The 15,988-nt window shown below is 38.5% G+C and overlaps 1 protein-coding gene across 2 annotated transcripts in view; it reads left to right on the top strand.

Moving 5' to 3' along the window:
- The window catches only part of LOC106713842 (protein-L-histidine N-pros-methyltransferase), a 44,040-nt gene that overhangs the window by 15,857 nt on the left and 12,195 nt on the right, over positions 1 to 15,988 (top strand). For both annotated transcript variants that reach the window (XM_045680237.1, XM_014506726.2), the window contains exon 2: positions 2,335 to 2,525. In XM_045680237.1, the coding sequence (XP_045536193.1) occupies positions 2,335 to 2,525 (191 nt within the window). The remainder of the gene's footprint in view (positions 1 to 2,334; positions 2,526 to 15,988) is intronic.

Raw genomic sequence — 15,988 nt, 5'->3', positions numbered from 1 at the left:
AGACGACAATATATCGGCCGTAATTACATCGGTAATGAGCGACGTGCTCCTCGGCGACATCTTTTGACGATGCACAATGCGACACGCGAAAGTCGCAAGTCTACTCGAATTATAAGCTTCATAAATACAAACTACCAGAAGGCGGCATGTGTGCATCCAATGCTCAGTACATTTTCACACGTTTAAATGGGAATTAATCCGGCATTGTGCGGTCGGCGGTCGGTGCGCGTTAATATTTCGCTCGGTATTGACAATACGCTTGCAAGTGTTTGATTCATTAGCCGCGGGCGAACGACCGCCGGATAAAGGATCAGCATCCCTTCATTCGTTCCACAGACGCACCTACGCTGACCCATGCGCTAACGACTCCGCGCTTAATGAACGCATTGAGCGCCTCGCCTGCTCACCGCCCCCCTTGCCCCCGCTCCGCACAAACACACGATTAAACTTTACCGTCTGACCCCTTGACCATTGTGCAAAAATCGGTAACCCATAAAAACATCGTAAAATAAACAATAGACGTTCGGCCTCGATAGCTCGTCGCTTTGAATAAATGATATTCGATTTGTCTTCTTTAACAGGTAGATTTTTAAAATGAGGAAATTGTTATTCATGCAAATCTAGCTTTACACGAGCAGAAATGGAATCCTAAACGGGAGCCTCATAAATAAACGAACCGGGTCTCCGGTCTACATAAAGTACAAAAACAACAACGCGGAAGTTATATTCCTACAATTATTTGTATTTATATTTTTGTATTGCACATTGCTCTAATGCCCTATTGCACCATATTCAAATTATCTTTTGTTTCTCTCGGATCCTAATGAAAGTTTACTACATTGCAGAATCATTACGTAATATCAAACGGTTTATTGTTACAGTAATATTATTGCGTACTGTTCTGTGCAGTGTCAAACCTCAATATCCATGACAGTAATTTACTAAATTTATAATCTAAAAACAAAATGCCAGAACAATTTTAAATATATAGATCGATATTTTTTTCCCAGATTCAATTAGATTGCATTAAACTAATGTATGCGAAAAAAGTTTAAAAAGATCTGTGTAATGGTGCCCCCATTTACTTCTATGTCTTATTTTCCCCAGCAAAAGACGTAATTGAAATCCTCATTTGTAACTGACGCATTTCTCCCTGCATCAAATATTCAGAATAAGAATCGTGCATGATTGGATGTATAAATTATGAAAAAGTGATGGAATAATGTGTTATAAACAATCTATAAGGCCAACATTATGAATGGGTTAGGCATTGAAAATTTTCCATGATTTGTATTCCGTCTGGAGAATTCGCCTCGTCGGATCCCGTAGTTCCGATGCAGGTTATTTTAAATGTAAAGTCGGCGCATTGCATAATCACTGGCGTGATTCGCTATCAGCGTTCGCTCAGTACTAAATATTTATTTCCTTCGGCCTTTTTACGATAATTTTTAGCGGCTCATCGTAAAAATGTTTTTTGTGTCTGTTATATAAACAACATAATGAATTATATCTTATTTAACAAGTATTACAGTAGTTTTGTTGATAATGAGTCCTTGAATTACTTATTAATTTTAAATATAGGCAAGAACGCACGTGCATTTGGAATACACTAGATAGCCTTTAGTCTCTTTTTGAAAATTAGTAATGTCTGCAACTCTGCACCGAAACCGGCAACAAACACAGCCTACTAGGAAACCTACCCTCACTTACAATACCTCGACGTTTTTTCCTCTGACGTTGAGAGCCGTCTTCGATTTTAATACGAAGACAGATCGTGCATTAATTAAGCCAGCCTGATGAGTTTAGCTGCGTCCCGCTCGCGCGGCCGCCATGTCATTACCGCCGCATATAGACGCGAGAGACTGCCGCTTTTTTTAATTCGTTATTATTCCGTGGCGTAAAGAAATGTTAATTTGAGGCGGCGTGAAATTAACAGCCGCTGCTGCCCTTTGTAAGCCCGCTGCCGCTGACTTAAACACACAACGGGTGACGAGCTATGGCTCTTTCGTACTACTCTCGTAGTCTCTTATTTGCACTGGACCGTTCTTTTTATGCGCTTTCATTAGCGACCCGAACGCGAGTTGTTAAACATTCATTTACAATTAAATTACGAATGTTGATTTGACTGCTGTATGATGTATTGACTGTTATTGTAACCATTAAAGTTATTACGAATAGAGAATATGACATTTTAAGAAATATGAACATCCTTGATATCTCCGTAATTACCGCGGTTTTTAAATTTCGTGTCAACGTAGCTGTCGACTCAACAGAAATTACATTCGCAAAGCTAAACCTTCATAATAAGATTTAAACAATGACTTTTTATTCCAGTGGTATCGAGTAGACAAGAGCCGGCTGAGCGAAAACCTGAAGAATAAATTTGTGCAGCTCGACCCTGATGAAGAGACCAAAGAGTTCCTGTCCACATCTATCGACAAGTCCTCGTGGGTATGGACACAAATATGGTACCTTCTCGCCAAAGCCGTCCTTAGGCATTTCTGGTCCATCACAGACATTAATGGGTAAGTAAACATTATTGTAATTCCACCATTGTGTTTGGATATGATGAATAGTAGTTGCACTTTACCTGTTTAGCATAATGTGTGCTTTTAAAAGCGTCAGTGCATTAGGCTTGCCGTAATTCCTTCTAGGGGTCTTATTTCTATAAGATCTTTCCATAAAAGCTGTTAATGCATTATGAATGTATTATGCATATCCGTGCATTTAATGTTTAGATTTTTTTTCTAAAGTCTACACTTATCGTGCTAAAAATTACCCTTGTACTCTATAAAATTTCAGATACAAAGGTCTTGTGTAAATAATACCACGAATTTAATTACTTTGAATTAGCATTTTGGTGATGACATGTTCGATGAAGCGTGTCAGATTGTACAGGGTGCGCCGCGCTTTGTTGCACTCGTTCATTCCAATACAATTAATTAGGTAAATAACTAGGCGTAACTAATAATCTAGTGTCATTTTAATACTATAATACAGTACTTAAAAGACCCGTGATATAGTGATCCACCAAATCGTTGTACTGATCTATCTTTGCTTTCACATCAATCATTTTCAGAATCATGGCCTAAAAATTACTATCGTCCGTAAGTCAAATGAATGCGATATAGAAATAAACGGTTGAAACAAATGTGAACGGTAATGGAAGTTATGCCACGAACGTAGTCTAGTTAATAATATCCCGGTGGGAAATTAAGTCGTTTAGCTCTCCTTTCCTCTACGTAAGTGTTTGCCTTTTAATAAAGAAGTACAAACATAGCCGCATGTATGGTATCGTGGTTAAATAAAAAGCTTGTACTAATTAAAAAAAAAAATGATTCATTTCTTTTTCAAGCGATGAGTTGCCATTTGAATCACGACAATGGGCCATTATTAAGTGCGTCCAGATTTATCCAATTACGCCAATTACAATGTCCCGGTAGCCGTAAGTACATGCGAGTGTATTATTTCCTCATCCATTGTGTCGTATCTGCACAAATTAACTAATCCGACTCGCCGCTAGTTCGGTGCGATACTCGCGCCCCGACTTATCGATAAAATCGCCACTTGTAGGTAATGGAAAATGTTTCCGTGTCAGCCAACAGTATCATTTATTTGAATCTACCCGCTACGATTTTTGCGGTAAACGTGCCAAATAAAAATGTTTCCGAGTCGGAGCTGTTTATCGCACTTAAAACAATTTGTGTGTTAGTTTTAGTCGACAGCTCTACAAATTTTCTTTCTTTTGTAGTACTTTTGTTGTTATAGTTTACTCACTTAAGATTGCGTCTGTAAATTAATATAACATTTTTAGGAAATCGTACTCTATGTTAAACTCGTTATTGGACATCTAATTAAATTAAATAGACGTATGATCTTTTAAAAAAACTTTAGTAAAAAATTCTCCAAATTAATTGTTTTCCTCCATATTAATTTTGTGAAAATTTAAAAAAATATGTAATAGGCACCTCAATTTGCTGTCGATAAACTAATCTCTATATCTTTAATACTGCAAGTTCGAATATTTAATTATAGAAAGATTAATTTTACTTTATTTCCATATTATAGTCGATATCGAGGTGTGTGAGATGCACGGCGCTGGGCCGCGTCCGCCAGCGCTGTGAACGCGCGCTGCAAGCGATCGCGGCGGGTGTCTATAGCGGACCACTAATAAATAATTTAAATAAATTGACGGACGAGATTTACTCATTGGCTGTTTCCGTCTCTCAATTACGCTTTATTTATCACTTGCTACTCGTCGACCGAAGTCTTGCGAGCCTCTGATACCACGGGCTATAGGTGCGACGGATCAACGCGCAGCGCTATTGAATTGTTCGCTGCACATCTCAATGTGTTCCACTATTATTACACTATTACAATTTATGATGTAAATTAAATAGTGTTCTAGAACTTGACAGAAATAAAAAAGAGCTTCTTAGGTTTGAGGCTCGAAGTGCATAGAACATTCGATAGTCTATGACTATGTGATACGATTTTTATACTCTACGCTCAACCTTTAAAGCTACGGTTTCGAGTGTTTTGGCATTGCTTCACCCGTGCCTTTCATGCCTTTTTCGAGGAACAATGTGGGTCGACATGTGGTAGAAACAATGCTAGATTAGAAATGTATAGGAACAAATGTCTAGAGGCCAGGAAGTATGTACTGATGTACCAACTCCCCCTTAAACCAAATATCCGGGATATTAATCATTGTGCCTATGGCTGCGATAAATGACTCAATAAACGCTCAAGCCGAACGCTATTGACTTTTCCGGTGTGAACCGCTCAATTAATGTATATTCAATAAACTACAATTTGTTTTTGCCGACGTCCACTTTCACTTCATGTTACAGATTATCATTCAATAGATAAGAGAATGACATGTTTCCGGAACTTTTCTTGGGTATAAGAATAAATTTATTGATATTAAATTGAAACAATATTAGTTTTTTGTGTATTGTGATTAAAGGTTAGACTACATTGAGTGTCCTACATAATATTCGATCTATTTTAATCGAAGGAATACATCTAATTTAGTGATCGCAAAGTCTACGTACTTTACATGCGAATAGGATTTAAGGAGTGTAATTCCAATTTTTTAATCCGGGATTTGCATAAATAGTTAAAAGTCCAAGGAAGGAGTGATAGCGATATTTTATAACCTAATAAATAGAAGACTATGCTATAGAAAAGCTAAAATCGAAGTAGTTCAAGATTTTTCATTGACATCACATTTTTAATAGCAACCCAATCGTTTTAATAGACGTAATGATGACTCAATTAAAATGTATTCGAATCATAACTTGCGTTGTCTCTCATAATTACAATAAATTAAACAATGCTTTTCAATCAGCGCTCATCGTGATTGCTCGTTGTCGCCAACCAATAAATTACCCAAATCAATTGGCGATGTTGTGGACGTGTTTCAACAACTTCTTTTACCATTTGTACGCTTAAAGAGGTTAAAATCGGATTTTATGGAGTGCGAAATATTATTATTAACAAAGGTGAAAGACAAACATATAAGGTTACGACTTGGTCGAATTTGCAATATTAATGATGAAGTCTAAGAAGGGAAAAACGACTCTTAAATATTTGTTTAAGTACGTGAAACAAACAAATACCACGAATTATCGCCGTAATCAAATTTAAATTGCACATAATATGCTGTTTATATTGTTTGTAACTGTTTGGAATTCTCTAATTTTGTTTACTATCCAATTCTATTAGTATGGTCTATTTAAAAGTCAAGGGTCTCGATAAAAATTGTAGTAGCGTTTAAACTCATCATACTGTTTATCAAGCTTAAACTTGGTTGCATTAAGCGAAAGCAATTGCAGTGACAATACGTAATTTGTGCATTTATCGTGCTCGATGAGAAAGATCGATTGGCAATTGAGGCGCGCCACAGCACTCTCGGATTTTATGGTCACTCAATCAGATCGCTGCAAATTACTTACACATGTCCGCTCGGCGAAATTTAGCTGCAACCTGTAGCCCTGTTGGGCTCCCTCGGATAATTGTTAACTTATTCTAAATTGATAATGCATAGCTATTTTGTTTTAACGATCTTAGCTAATTGCATATTAGATACGTGTAGCCAACATTTAACAAAATTCTAAATTAGCAGATTTGCCCAAAACTTGAAATTGCTCTCAAACCAGATACAATGCAATGAAATACTTTACAAAAAATAAATTATCACAACAGGTCATCACTCGCACCATAAAATAATGCATGGTAATTAAAAAACCGTAAAATTTATATTGGTCGCGATGGGATCAGGTAGATTTGTCAATTTATACCATGTCCTGTGGCGTGAGGAGCAACTAACTAATTATTTGAACATTGGCATCATAAAAAGGTCCGAAAAGCTTCAATAAATGCAAACATGTCAGTAAATGTCCCGACCCGAGCATTACCTCGATTGTTATTCCAAACTTTAATCGCCACGACCCTTTTAAAAGGTGCAGATTAATAACGAATATCATCGCTTATAATTACACTCTTCGTCACTGCAAATTTATATCGATTTTATATACCTTTTCACTACGTTTTTTATGTCCCCCGATACGTACATGACGTTTTACAACTGTATAAAATAATATGTTTATAGTATCTGTCACATTTCAATTAACTATTGCTTATGGAGCGTAATTTTTTATTTTATGGTTCCAATATCGGGTTGTCTTAATGGCACTTAAGCTAATTAATTACCCTACACTTACATGTTATAAAAAAATTGTGTTCAATGAATGTTCGAATTTATTGTTCTTACCAGGCAAACATATACATCGCTGGATGTACTTTCTTTTTTTAGCTAATCGTTAGTGATCAAGAGCAACGAGATGTTTTAGTCACAAATTCTGGCTCATGAGATACAGTGTATTGCTCCTTAATGAGCCAGGGGACTTTCATATAAATAGTGCCTTGTTTCATTTTCAAATTGAATTAAAAATTCTTCATAGTTCTTTAAGTTTTAAGGTTGATGTGGTATTCAGCTGTAAATTTCCAAACGAAATATTGATATATTTAAGGTGCATATAACCGTGTGGTCCCTATTCCGAGGCGGTCGCTACTTCTCAAGCGGGGGAACGCGATCTCTTGATAGTGTACCATTAGCGCGAAGAGTCGCGCCGGCGTCCAATTGTGCGTTTAGATATCGCATACAAATGTCGATCGGTCGCCGCTCGCGCGCTCCGGCCGCTCCTCGCTCGCTCATCTGCATTCAATCCCATTGTTGCCTTTATTATTGGATGCGCTTAATCGCTAATTTATGAATCCGACTGACGTAGCCAGATTTAATCTCTCCGCCACTCTTAATGGTTTACGATCTTCTACAGAATGTCCAAGCCCATGTTAAGTAGTGACTGGGGTCGTCAAAATTATAACTTAATAATTGTATAGCTTATACATATTGCTCACCTTGGCAATTATTTTTTAAATATGATATATTTAAATGCCGACTTGAGGAAAAGTAGTCAATTCGACTCGTTACTATTATAATAAATAAGGCATTTCAAACTGACGACATCTAATCTGCATATATATACATATTAGTGTTGTACCTATAAACTTAGTTCCTTTATCATAAATAACTGTATAAACTTTAAAGTATTTTGTTGGTGTGGTTATATATGGTATTGTTTCTTTAAACTCATTAGCGAATTTCAAATACAATTCCTGCCTTTAAGAGTTGATGGTAAGAAATATATTGCTTAATTTAGGCCGGCGACCTCAGGTATGTCCAATGGAGCCGAGAGCCGGGCAATTCTAAATATTTATCGACATGGTATTGCGGAGCGCGTCGTAATTATTTGCAACAAAAAGGCGACAGGATCGTAATAAGGACTGAAAAGCCGCGCTCGGCGCGTCGCCGCCGTAAAAAGCGCAAAGAATACACCTCGATATGATCGCACAAAGGCCGCTCCTGAATCCTACCTCAATGCTAATTTCCACTATCGCGCTCGCCCTCATTCATTTTCAATCGAAGCCAGCCTCCTCTCGCTTCTATTTTTTTAAAATCACATTAAAGAATCGAATATGGCGGTTGTTTTTTTTTTCTCGTCCGGCCGGTGCGTGCGACGCGATTTATTTATTTGCGGGCTTTTTTAAAGCGACATTCCAACCCGCTGTATACTTGTGTCTACCCGCAATTGGCATTTCGGGCTAAGCGTGAGCTATACAAAGTCGCCGGTCTTAACGGTTGTTTTTAACGCTCGGCCCCTTCGCGCAAGAAGCGGAGGATACAAATAAATTATTAATCGTTTGTCCTGTCTCTTATAAATTAAAATCCGTCCTTTTTTTTGGTCGAGCGCGCCCCGGCCGCGTATTTTTTGGTCGCGCCGGACTTAGTTGTCCGCTCTCGAATTTATTAAAAACCTTAAGCCAGAGGTGAGCAATTAAATCTGTGACAGAAATTAATACGAGAACATCCCGGGGAGTCGACCGATCAGTCCCTCGACGTTATTAATTCAAAGCTCTTGCTACTTTTTATTTGTCATGATGTGCTTACGCACGTCCTAACTAAATTATGTGTACTTTGTTACTAAAATTTCATACACATAATACATACCACGTTAATATGAAAAAATTTGCATTCGTAGTAGGTACGTAATAACTTCATTACTTTGCAGGGTAAAGTTGCATAATGTTTTGAATAAATTCGCCGGAACCTTACTGCAAAGGAAATCCATGAAAATTATCTAATTACGTGTGTGCGGGGTGAAAAATCGCAGGTTACTTTCGTAACCGTCCGGAAAATTACTGGCATAAATCACCCGGCGCGCGGGGATGGGCTGATTTTCCATTCGCTATCTTTTTACCTCCGTATTATTTTGATTTATTTCCTCACGTAATGAAAGCTGGCGTATAGTGTTGACGTAACAAACATTTTGTTTGCTTTTTCTTTTCATTTCAATACCTTATAGTATGGACGGTTCTAAACATTTTGTAAAGTAACCTAAACTTAAAAAAAGAATTAAAATTATTTTCAGTATACACTATTTCTTTTAAATGTGAACATAATAAATTTACTTCTACCATATACTGAACAAGTATTAGACTATATTCAAGTCAATAGAAATAATTTTCGTATGCTTGTACGCAGGTACACATTCACCAGTTCTAACTTAATTTTATACGTTTCTATTTTTGTATATATTTTTTTATAATATGAAATACATCAAAAACTATAAAATATTCAAATTAATTCAGAGAACAGAGATCCACAACGGCTGCATTAGGTGGCCGGTGTTACATGTCTATCAGATTACGAGGCATTTTGATTTCAATCCACCACTATGGAAATAATAAGACGTGATAGCTGTTTCTAAATCATTAAATATCCTTGCACTTAACAAGGTATTTTTTTCTTTGTGTCCATTTTCTTGTTAAGTGTTCATTACGCGCACCTAAGCCGTATAGCGGACAATAAAAGCGTGCGTCACCACAAATAGGTGATAGTGGTGCGCTAAGCGGCGGACGCTGCGGCGTTGCATCTGATAGGATTACAGCTTATATAGGCTTGTTAACATGGGAAGTGAAGTATTTTGCGAACCGCACGTTAAGCGCGTAATTATACTCTAGTATACGTCTTTTCAAATGTCTTAGTGGCTCAAGGTCATCTGTGTAGTGCCCTCCCTTACTTTTACGCCACGCAACACCTTAAAGTGTATTCTGCGCATACGGTGTTCCCAATCGGCAAGATATTTGAATATCTTTGTAATATTTATCGTCATAGAACGATTACTTTATGTATATATCGTCATACATTAATTATATATATTGGAAATTTATCCTTTGTCTGTCTTATTTTATTATGTGCTACTCACATTTAATCAAGGTATGAATACTAAGTATAATAAATATTACTAAAACAAGTCGTCACACACTCCATTGTTTTTCTTAAGTGTTACGTCACAAATCTGCGTCCGGTTCGCCAACGCCAATGTTCGCCTGAAAGCGACAGTTTCAAGACATAATTGGGATGAGTTGCGCACAGCGTTTGCTTTTGTCACATTACAATAAATAAATCATATTTATTTTAAATGTCAAGAAAAGTAATGTTTTAATAAGTTTTATTACGTAACAAAAAACTGTTTATTCTCTCCTTTGCTAAACGAATACTAACTAATCACTATAATTATTAGACGATTACATCATTTCTAACTTTATTTCGCTGAGAAAACTATTTCTCCATGTACAAAAATTTTTATTGTCGCACCCTTTCTTAATAGTGATGGTGGAATCTAATATACATAGGTACAGTTGATCAATTTCTCTAAGTTCCCAATGCACAAATTGTACAATTTTTTTGATTTGTTTGTTTTATTTTTGTGCTCACTTACTCGTATATCGAGAGTTAATATAATATTTTATATCTAGTACAAATTTTAGTTCCTCATCAAATTTCGTTCGGTGCATTTTCAGCTAGTTTATAAGTGATCCATCACTGACTTATAATATTACTGGTAGGGTAAACCGGTTTTTAAGTATTGGAGCGAAAGCATCAACGTATGTTTACAACATACATTTAGCCCAAAGTACAACAATTTTAGATTTACGTAAATATGTATCTGTGTCCGTTTAGAATTAAAAAAAATGTTTAAATTTAAACTCACAGAAAACTCGTAGAATCGTACCATTGTTCCTCTACTCAATATTCATATTTCACTCAGCTTATAACAATCGTAAATCGAAGGATTAAAATCAGGGATAAACGCTGACGCGATAGTGTTTCGAGAATTAATTAATAAGGTATTTCTCATCCTTCTAGAATCCGCGGTCGTCGGTCGCTCTGAGGATTCTAACGGCAGTCGGAACATTTCTTAATTAGCCGGTTTTTATTGGACAGCAAATTCGGTTAACATCAACAAAGGGTTCACTCAAACAAGAATAAATCGGGCAGTCGTGACGAATCACGAAGGTGTTTCGCCTGATCCCATCGTAACCCCTTTTTGTTACCGCACCGACTAATCTAGAGATGGCCTCTTGGGGTTTTTAATTAAAGATAATGTTACATAGCTGCACGTACTACGTATAGATGTAGCAACGAGACACAGGGATGCCAACGTCTGCGCCAGCGCAGATCCTGGTCATGACAATGGAGAAATTTTCAACAAATCTACAAAACATTGACGAAGGCAATATTGCCAGTATTGCCAGTTATGAAGCTTGCTGATGCAATTCAACATTAGGAACTTTTATTGATTTAAGTCATCACTCCCTTTTTTACAAAATAGTAACCAGTAGAAACCTGTCTTACCCTTTTTATTATCTGTGGTAAGTTTTAAATACTTCCAATTAAGTTATATTGTGAGGACTTTTAAAGTCTCACGTATTTCTAATTTGAAATTTTTGGTTAAAGTTTCCAATTGAAGAATACACGTTTTAGGCAGCCCTAGCCGTCCGTCAGCGACGAATGGCCGTTTGTAATTAGTAGGAAGCTCATTCGATCAGGCTGAATGGGAGCAACAATGCGGCCAGTAGCGGCCGCGCCTCATCCACTCATAATAATCACTTAAAATCACAATACATTCGACTATCAGACGTTTTTTAAGTACCAACAGATTCTTAACTGTTATGTGAGCTTTTTCGTTTTATTAACTACTTACTCAAGTTTATGTATGCAAGATTTTTCGTTTATTGGGTAAAAGATAAAAATTACGAAAACACTGGTAGTCGCACAATGGTCTAATTGACAATAACTCCCTATCTAAGATTGGGTGTGTTTCGTATCTTCTCTTACATGTCCTCACGTCCGCTTGACTCAATTAAGATGAAACGCTCATGGGATTAAACCCACGGCTCTTAAGTACATCAAATCATACGTGATATCTTATTCAAAGTATCTCTAGAAGCATCGACACCGATGCGGCGTTACACGTGTTGCCTGTGTATCGAGATCAAATCTCTCGATTCACGCTCATTGACTGAGTTAAAAAAAAGTTACATTAAGTCCTCCTTAATAGTCGCCATGATTACCATCTATGCTGAGTGGACGGCGATTATTTCCGAGGCGGGCGCTTGATCCGAGAGAAATAAAATGCGTACGCGCACGCGTCGCCACCGCGTTACGCCGCCGTTAAGAAATTACCGGCCGGCCTGTTGACGTCGCCGATTTTATCGATGGAATTTATAGTCGGGACGCGACGACTGAGCCCCTCCGCCTGCGCCCGCACACTGCAGCCACATTAGAAAAGAACAAACATCAATTACTACTCACTAAATTGCCTCAAATTTATTCTCTTTCAATGTTCCTACAGTTCAAAAAGAGAATGTAGCGCTTAGGTTAAAAAACATTGTTTTTATACCGCGGCTTTACAGCCAGAACAAGAATAGAAAGCAGCTATTAGCTAAGCTATTTTATAACCATTTAATGCTGACGTATTTGTTGATTTTCATAAAAGTGCATAGAAAATAGAATTCTTATCCCAACTATACCAAGTTAAACTCTATGGTTCAAGAGTATGTAGATACATTAATTAAATTGACAATATATTTAAAATATTGTTTAAATGTAAAACGTTTCTGCTATGTAAATTATGTTGTTTATAATACGGTATAATGTAACATCAACTAAAATATACGACGTAAAAATTATCAATTATTATCTTCAATTGAATGTGTGTTCGGATCCTGGCTGTTAAAACAATTTCTTTGGAAAGAGTTCGGTGAGGTGCGGTGCGGCGGCTTGTCGACAGTCGACACTCCGCACGGTAGTAACGAGTGTATAATTATCCTCGGCCTTCGGTAGCGGAGCCCCAAAAGGCCGACTCATCGTAATTTGATGGCGTCGGAGCCCCGCTCGCCGCCAACAAAAAACTAATTAACAGAGACGCTACAGAGAGACCACTACGCCCACTGCCTTTACACACACATATAATTAATTATAATTCTCGTTTGATTGCAAATTAATTTTGACAACCTCAAATATGGACCTAGAAATGTTCGCAACTAGAAGCAAGGAATTAAATATTTTACGTCGATACAGATGTTATTTATCTTTAATTATCCTTAATCATGTAAAATAATATATGAATGGGGATTGAGAACAGTGTCCAATGTCAAGACCGGGACAGAGGTGAGCCGTGGCGAATCGCTTTTCGGCGCTGCGGACACGGCAGCGGCTGCGCGCGATCGCGAAATCCGATAGCCGGCCGCGACGCCTCAACAAGCCGGACTTAATTCCTTTAATACTTATTTGAAACTGACTTACGCCCCGCGCCTGCTATATTGCCATTGTTCGACGAAATTTTATTAAAATTTTATTACCTTTTTAGCGTGCCTCGCCAAATACAGGGCGTGCAATTTAGTTTTGTTGCGAAGTTACAGCAAGTATGCTCTAAACATTGTTGGCGGCGCGCTTACATTGTATCGCTCGCGATTACCGCGGCTTATACCCGAGTACAAGTTTATATGAAGCTGGCGATTTTTTTTTTTTTTTTTTGACTGAGTAGTCACTGTTTGCCTTGAGGAGGCATTTACAGTTTCACCGGGCTTGAGGTGGCCGGGCGCAGATGGCGCTTAGCCTAAACCTCGTTTAAGAGTAACTAGGCTCGAGGGCTCCCTCAGGAGCCTCGGCTCGGGCTGTTACTTCGTTATTATTACCGGATTGGGAGGTCACCGAGCTCTTAGGTCGCTTCGGTGGACGCTCCATGGAGTGACTGGGCGCAAGGGCCCCCGAGAGGGGACCTCGGCTTGGGCTGTCACTCATTACGCGTTTAGCATTCCGATTCAAGGGTGCCCGAGAGGGCCGAACCTCGGCTTGATCGGTTGCTATTATCTGATTGCTATTATTAATACAGCTAACATTACTACCACTTCGGAAAGCGTTAGCGCTGGGAGAAGAAGTGGCGGAAGAAACTCCAGCAACGCTTCTACTATTAATAGGAGAAAACCTGCCTGCTATGAGGCCGTATCGCGAGGATGATTGTCGCAGCCGACATCGACTGCGGCGTGTGATCTGTTTGTGATGTTTGAGCTTAGCCTGGGCGATAGTAATTACATCGTCTTGAAAGTCAAGAACGTGCCTAGGTCTACGATAATCCCGACGAAACTTACCGAGCGCGATTGGATTGTAGGTGGCGGCACCTACAACTAGCGGATTAGGATGACCGACGGCAGAGTCAAAATAACGACGCGACGCCAACTTCAGGTGTTGGGCAATGGTGGGCAAGTCCAAGTCTATATGGAGATCGCTGTTGCGCATGTACCACGGGGCTCCCGTGGCTCTACGCATGAATCTATTCTGAATCACCTGAAGTCGATGTATTTGTTTCGGGGCGATGTGCGCGAATACCGGACTAGCATATGTCATGACGGGACGAACTACTGATTTATAGAGTGTCACCTTGTTCCGAATGGACATTTTACTCTTTCTATTAATCAACGCGGAAAGACGACCTAGGATGAAAGCCGCGCGGTTCCTGACCCGGGTCACATGAGCGGAGAAGTTAAGTTTAGAGAAGCTGGCGAAGCGCAGTACTAGCTAAAAAGGTCGCCTATTTGAGAATCGCCGGCGCCGAAATAGGACGCTTGATTAACGCAAAGCCACAGGCGGACTCGAAAGACGTCGCGTCGGAATCGCCTTCCAAGAAGCGTAGAGCTACCGGACCCCGAAAGGGATTAATAAATACAAAAGGGTTATAAAAACTGTGACAGAATTAAGAGCTGGTCGAGGCGTTAAAAACGGAGGTGCCCAGGCTCGAGCGACGCGAACGAGTGAAACATAACGCGCGAAACAAAGCAGCCGGAGCGAATGCCTTAAATCATTTTTAATTATGTTATGGCGCGGGCGCGTTAGTGCGCCGGCTCGGGTTACTGCACACCGCATTGCGCTGCGTCTGCGCATGCACCGTGCCTCCCGCTGTCCCTCGCATCGCACGCACTCGCGCCACCACACCTTCACAACTTATACGACACCGATTAAATTTAGACACTTTCTTACAACATAAACTTTATTGGACAGACCACCTATTTCAGATTCATACTCGATGATTATAAAAGATGACAATATTTTTCATGTATAGGTAATTTTACTATTTTGTACTTAAATTTACTATCTGTTTATGACATGATACCTACCAGTATCATCACGTTGTGTAAGGAGTACTGTTTGTAAATTTGGTGAAAACAAATAAGTAGGTACCTAAACTACTAAACTGATAAAAATAATCAGCAGCAAGTATAAATTCTAAATTGTTATTGCACATTACCGATGTTGTCATACAATTAACGAAGCAATGGTAAGGTAAGTATAGTAAAGCTTTCTACTTCAATCTCGATCGTTACTTATTCCATTACTAAACACACAGGCGCACAAACACACCGCCAACAGTCACGGTTTCGATCAATACCAGATAGTAATTTTATGTTTTGAAATAAGAAATTATCTTAGCTTTTGGTAAAACAGGCTATTATTATAAAGGGACATACGTAAGAGCGGTAGTTCGTAGGCGGCTCATTTCACGGTAGCTTAGACTGGTGCGCCCTCTACATGCACCGCTTGCCTTACCATCATCTCTATTAAAACTGTCGGATGTTATAATAAACTTTTTTCTCTTATCGAATCAATGGATTGAATTAGTTTTGTGTTAGCGGTTGTATGTAGGTAATTTGAAATAATTTTAATTTGATCTCCACGTGGTGGCTTTCCACATTTCTGGTACGTAAGTGCGGTGGCTCATTGTTGGCGGTTCATTTCATGGTGGCTTAGCCGAGCAAGGGTGTCGCGTCGTTTGCGTTATCAGCATTTTAGTTACTACAACCTGATAGATTAATAAGATTTTTCTTATATTTCTTATATAATACTATAGATAAAATAGCTCTTGGCGTCTTTCAATGTTTCATTTATTAATTTTATCATTGGATTTAAACTTACAAATAATTGAATTTTAAAACGAAGCGTCACCAAAGGTAATTAATTTTCAATGAATACAGTTACTTGGTAATTCAAGACTTACTGCCGCAGTGAAAGAGTAATTAC

This window comes from Papilio machaon, chromosome 12, assembly GCF_912999745.1.
Source record: "Papilio machaon chromosome 12, ilPapMach1.1, whole genome shotgun sequence".
In the NCBI taxonomy this organism is placed as follows: Eukaryota; Metazoa; Arthropoda; class Insecta; order Lepidoptera; family Papilionidae; genus Papilio; species Papilio machaon.
This window is presented reverse-complemented; position numbering and strand designations above follow the sequence as displayed.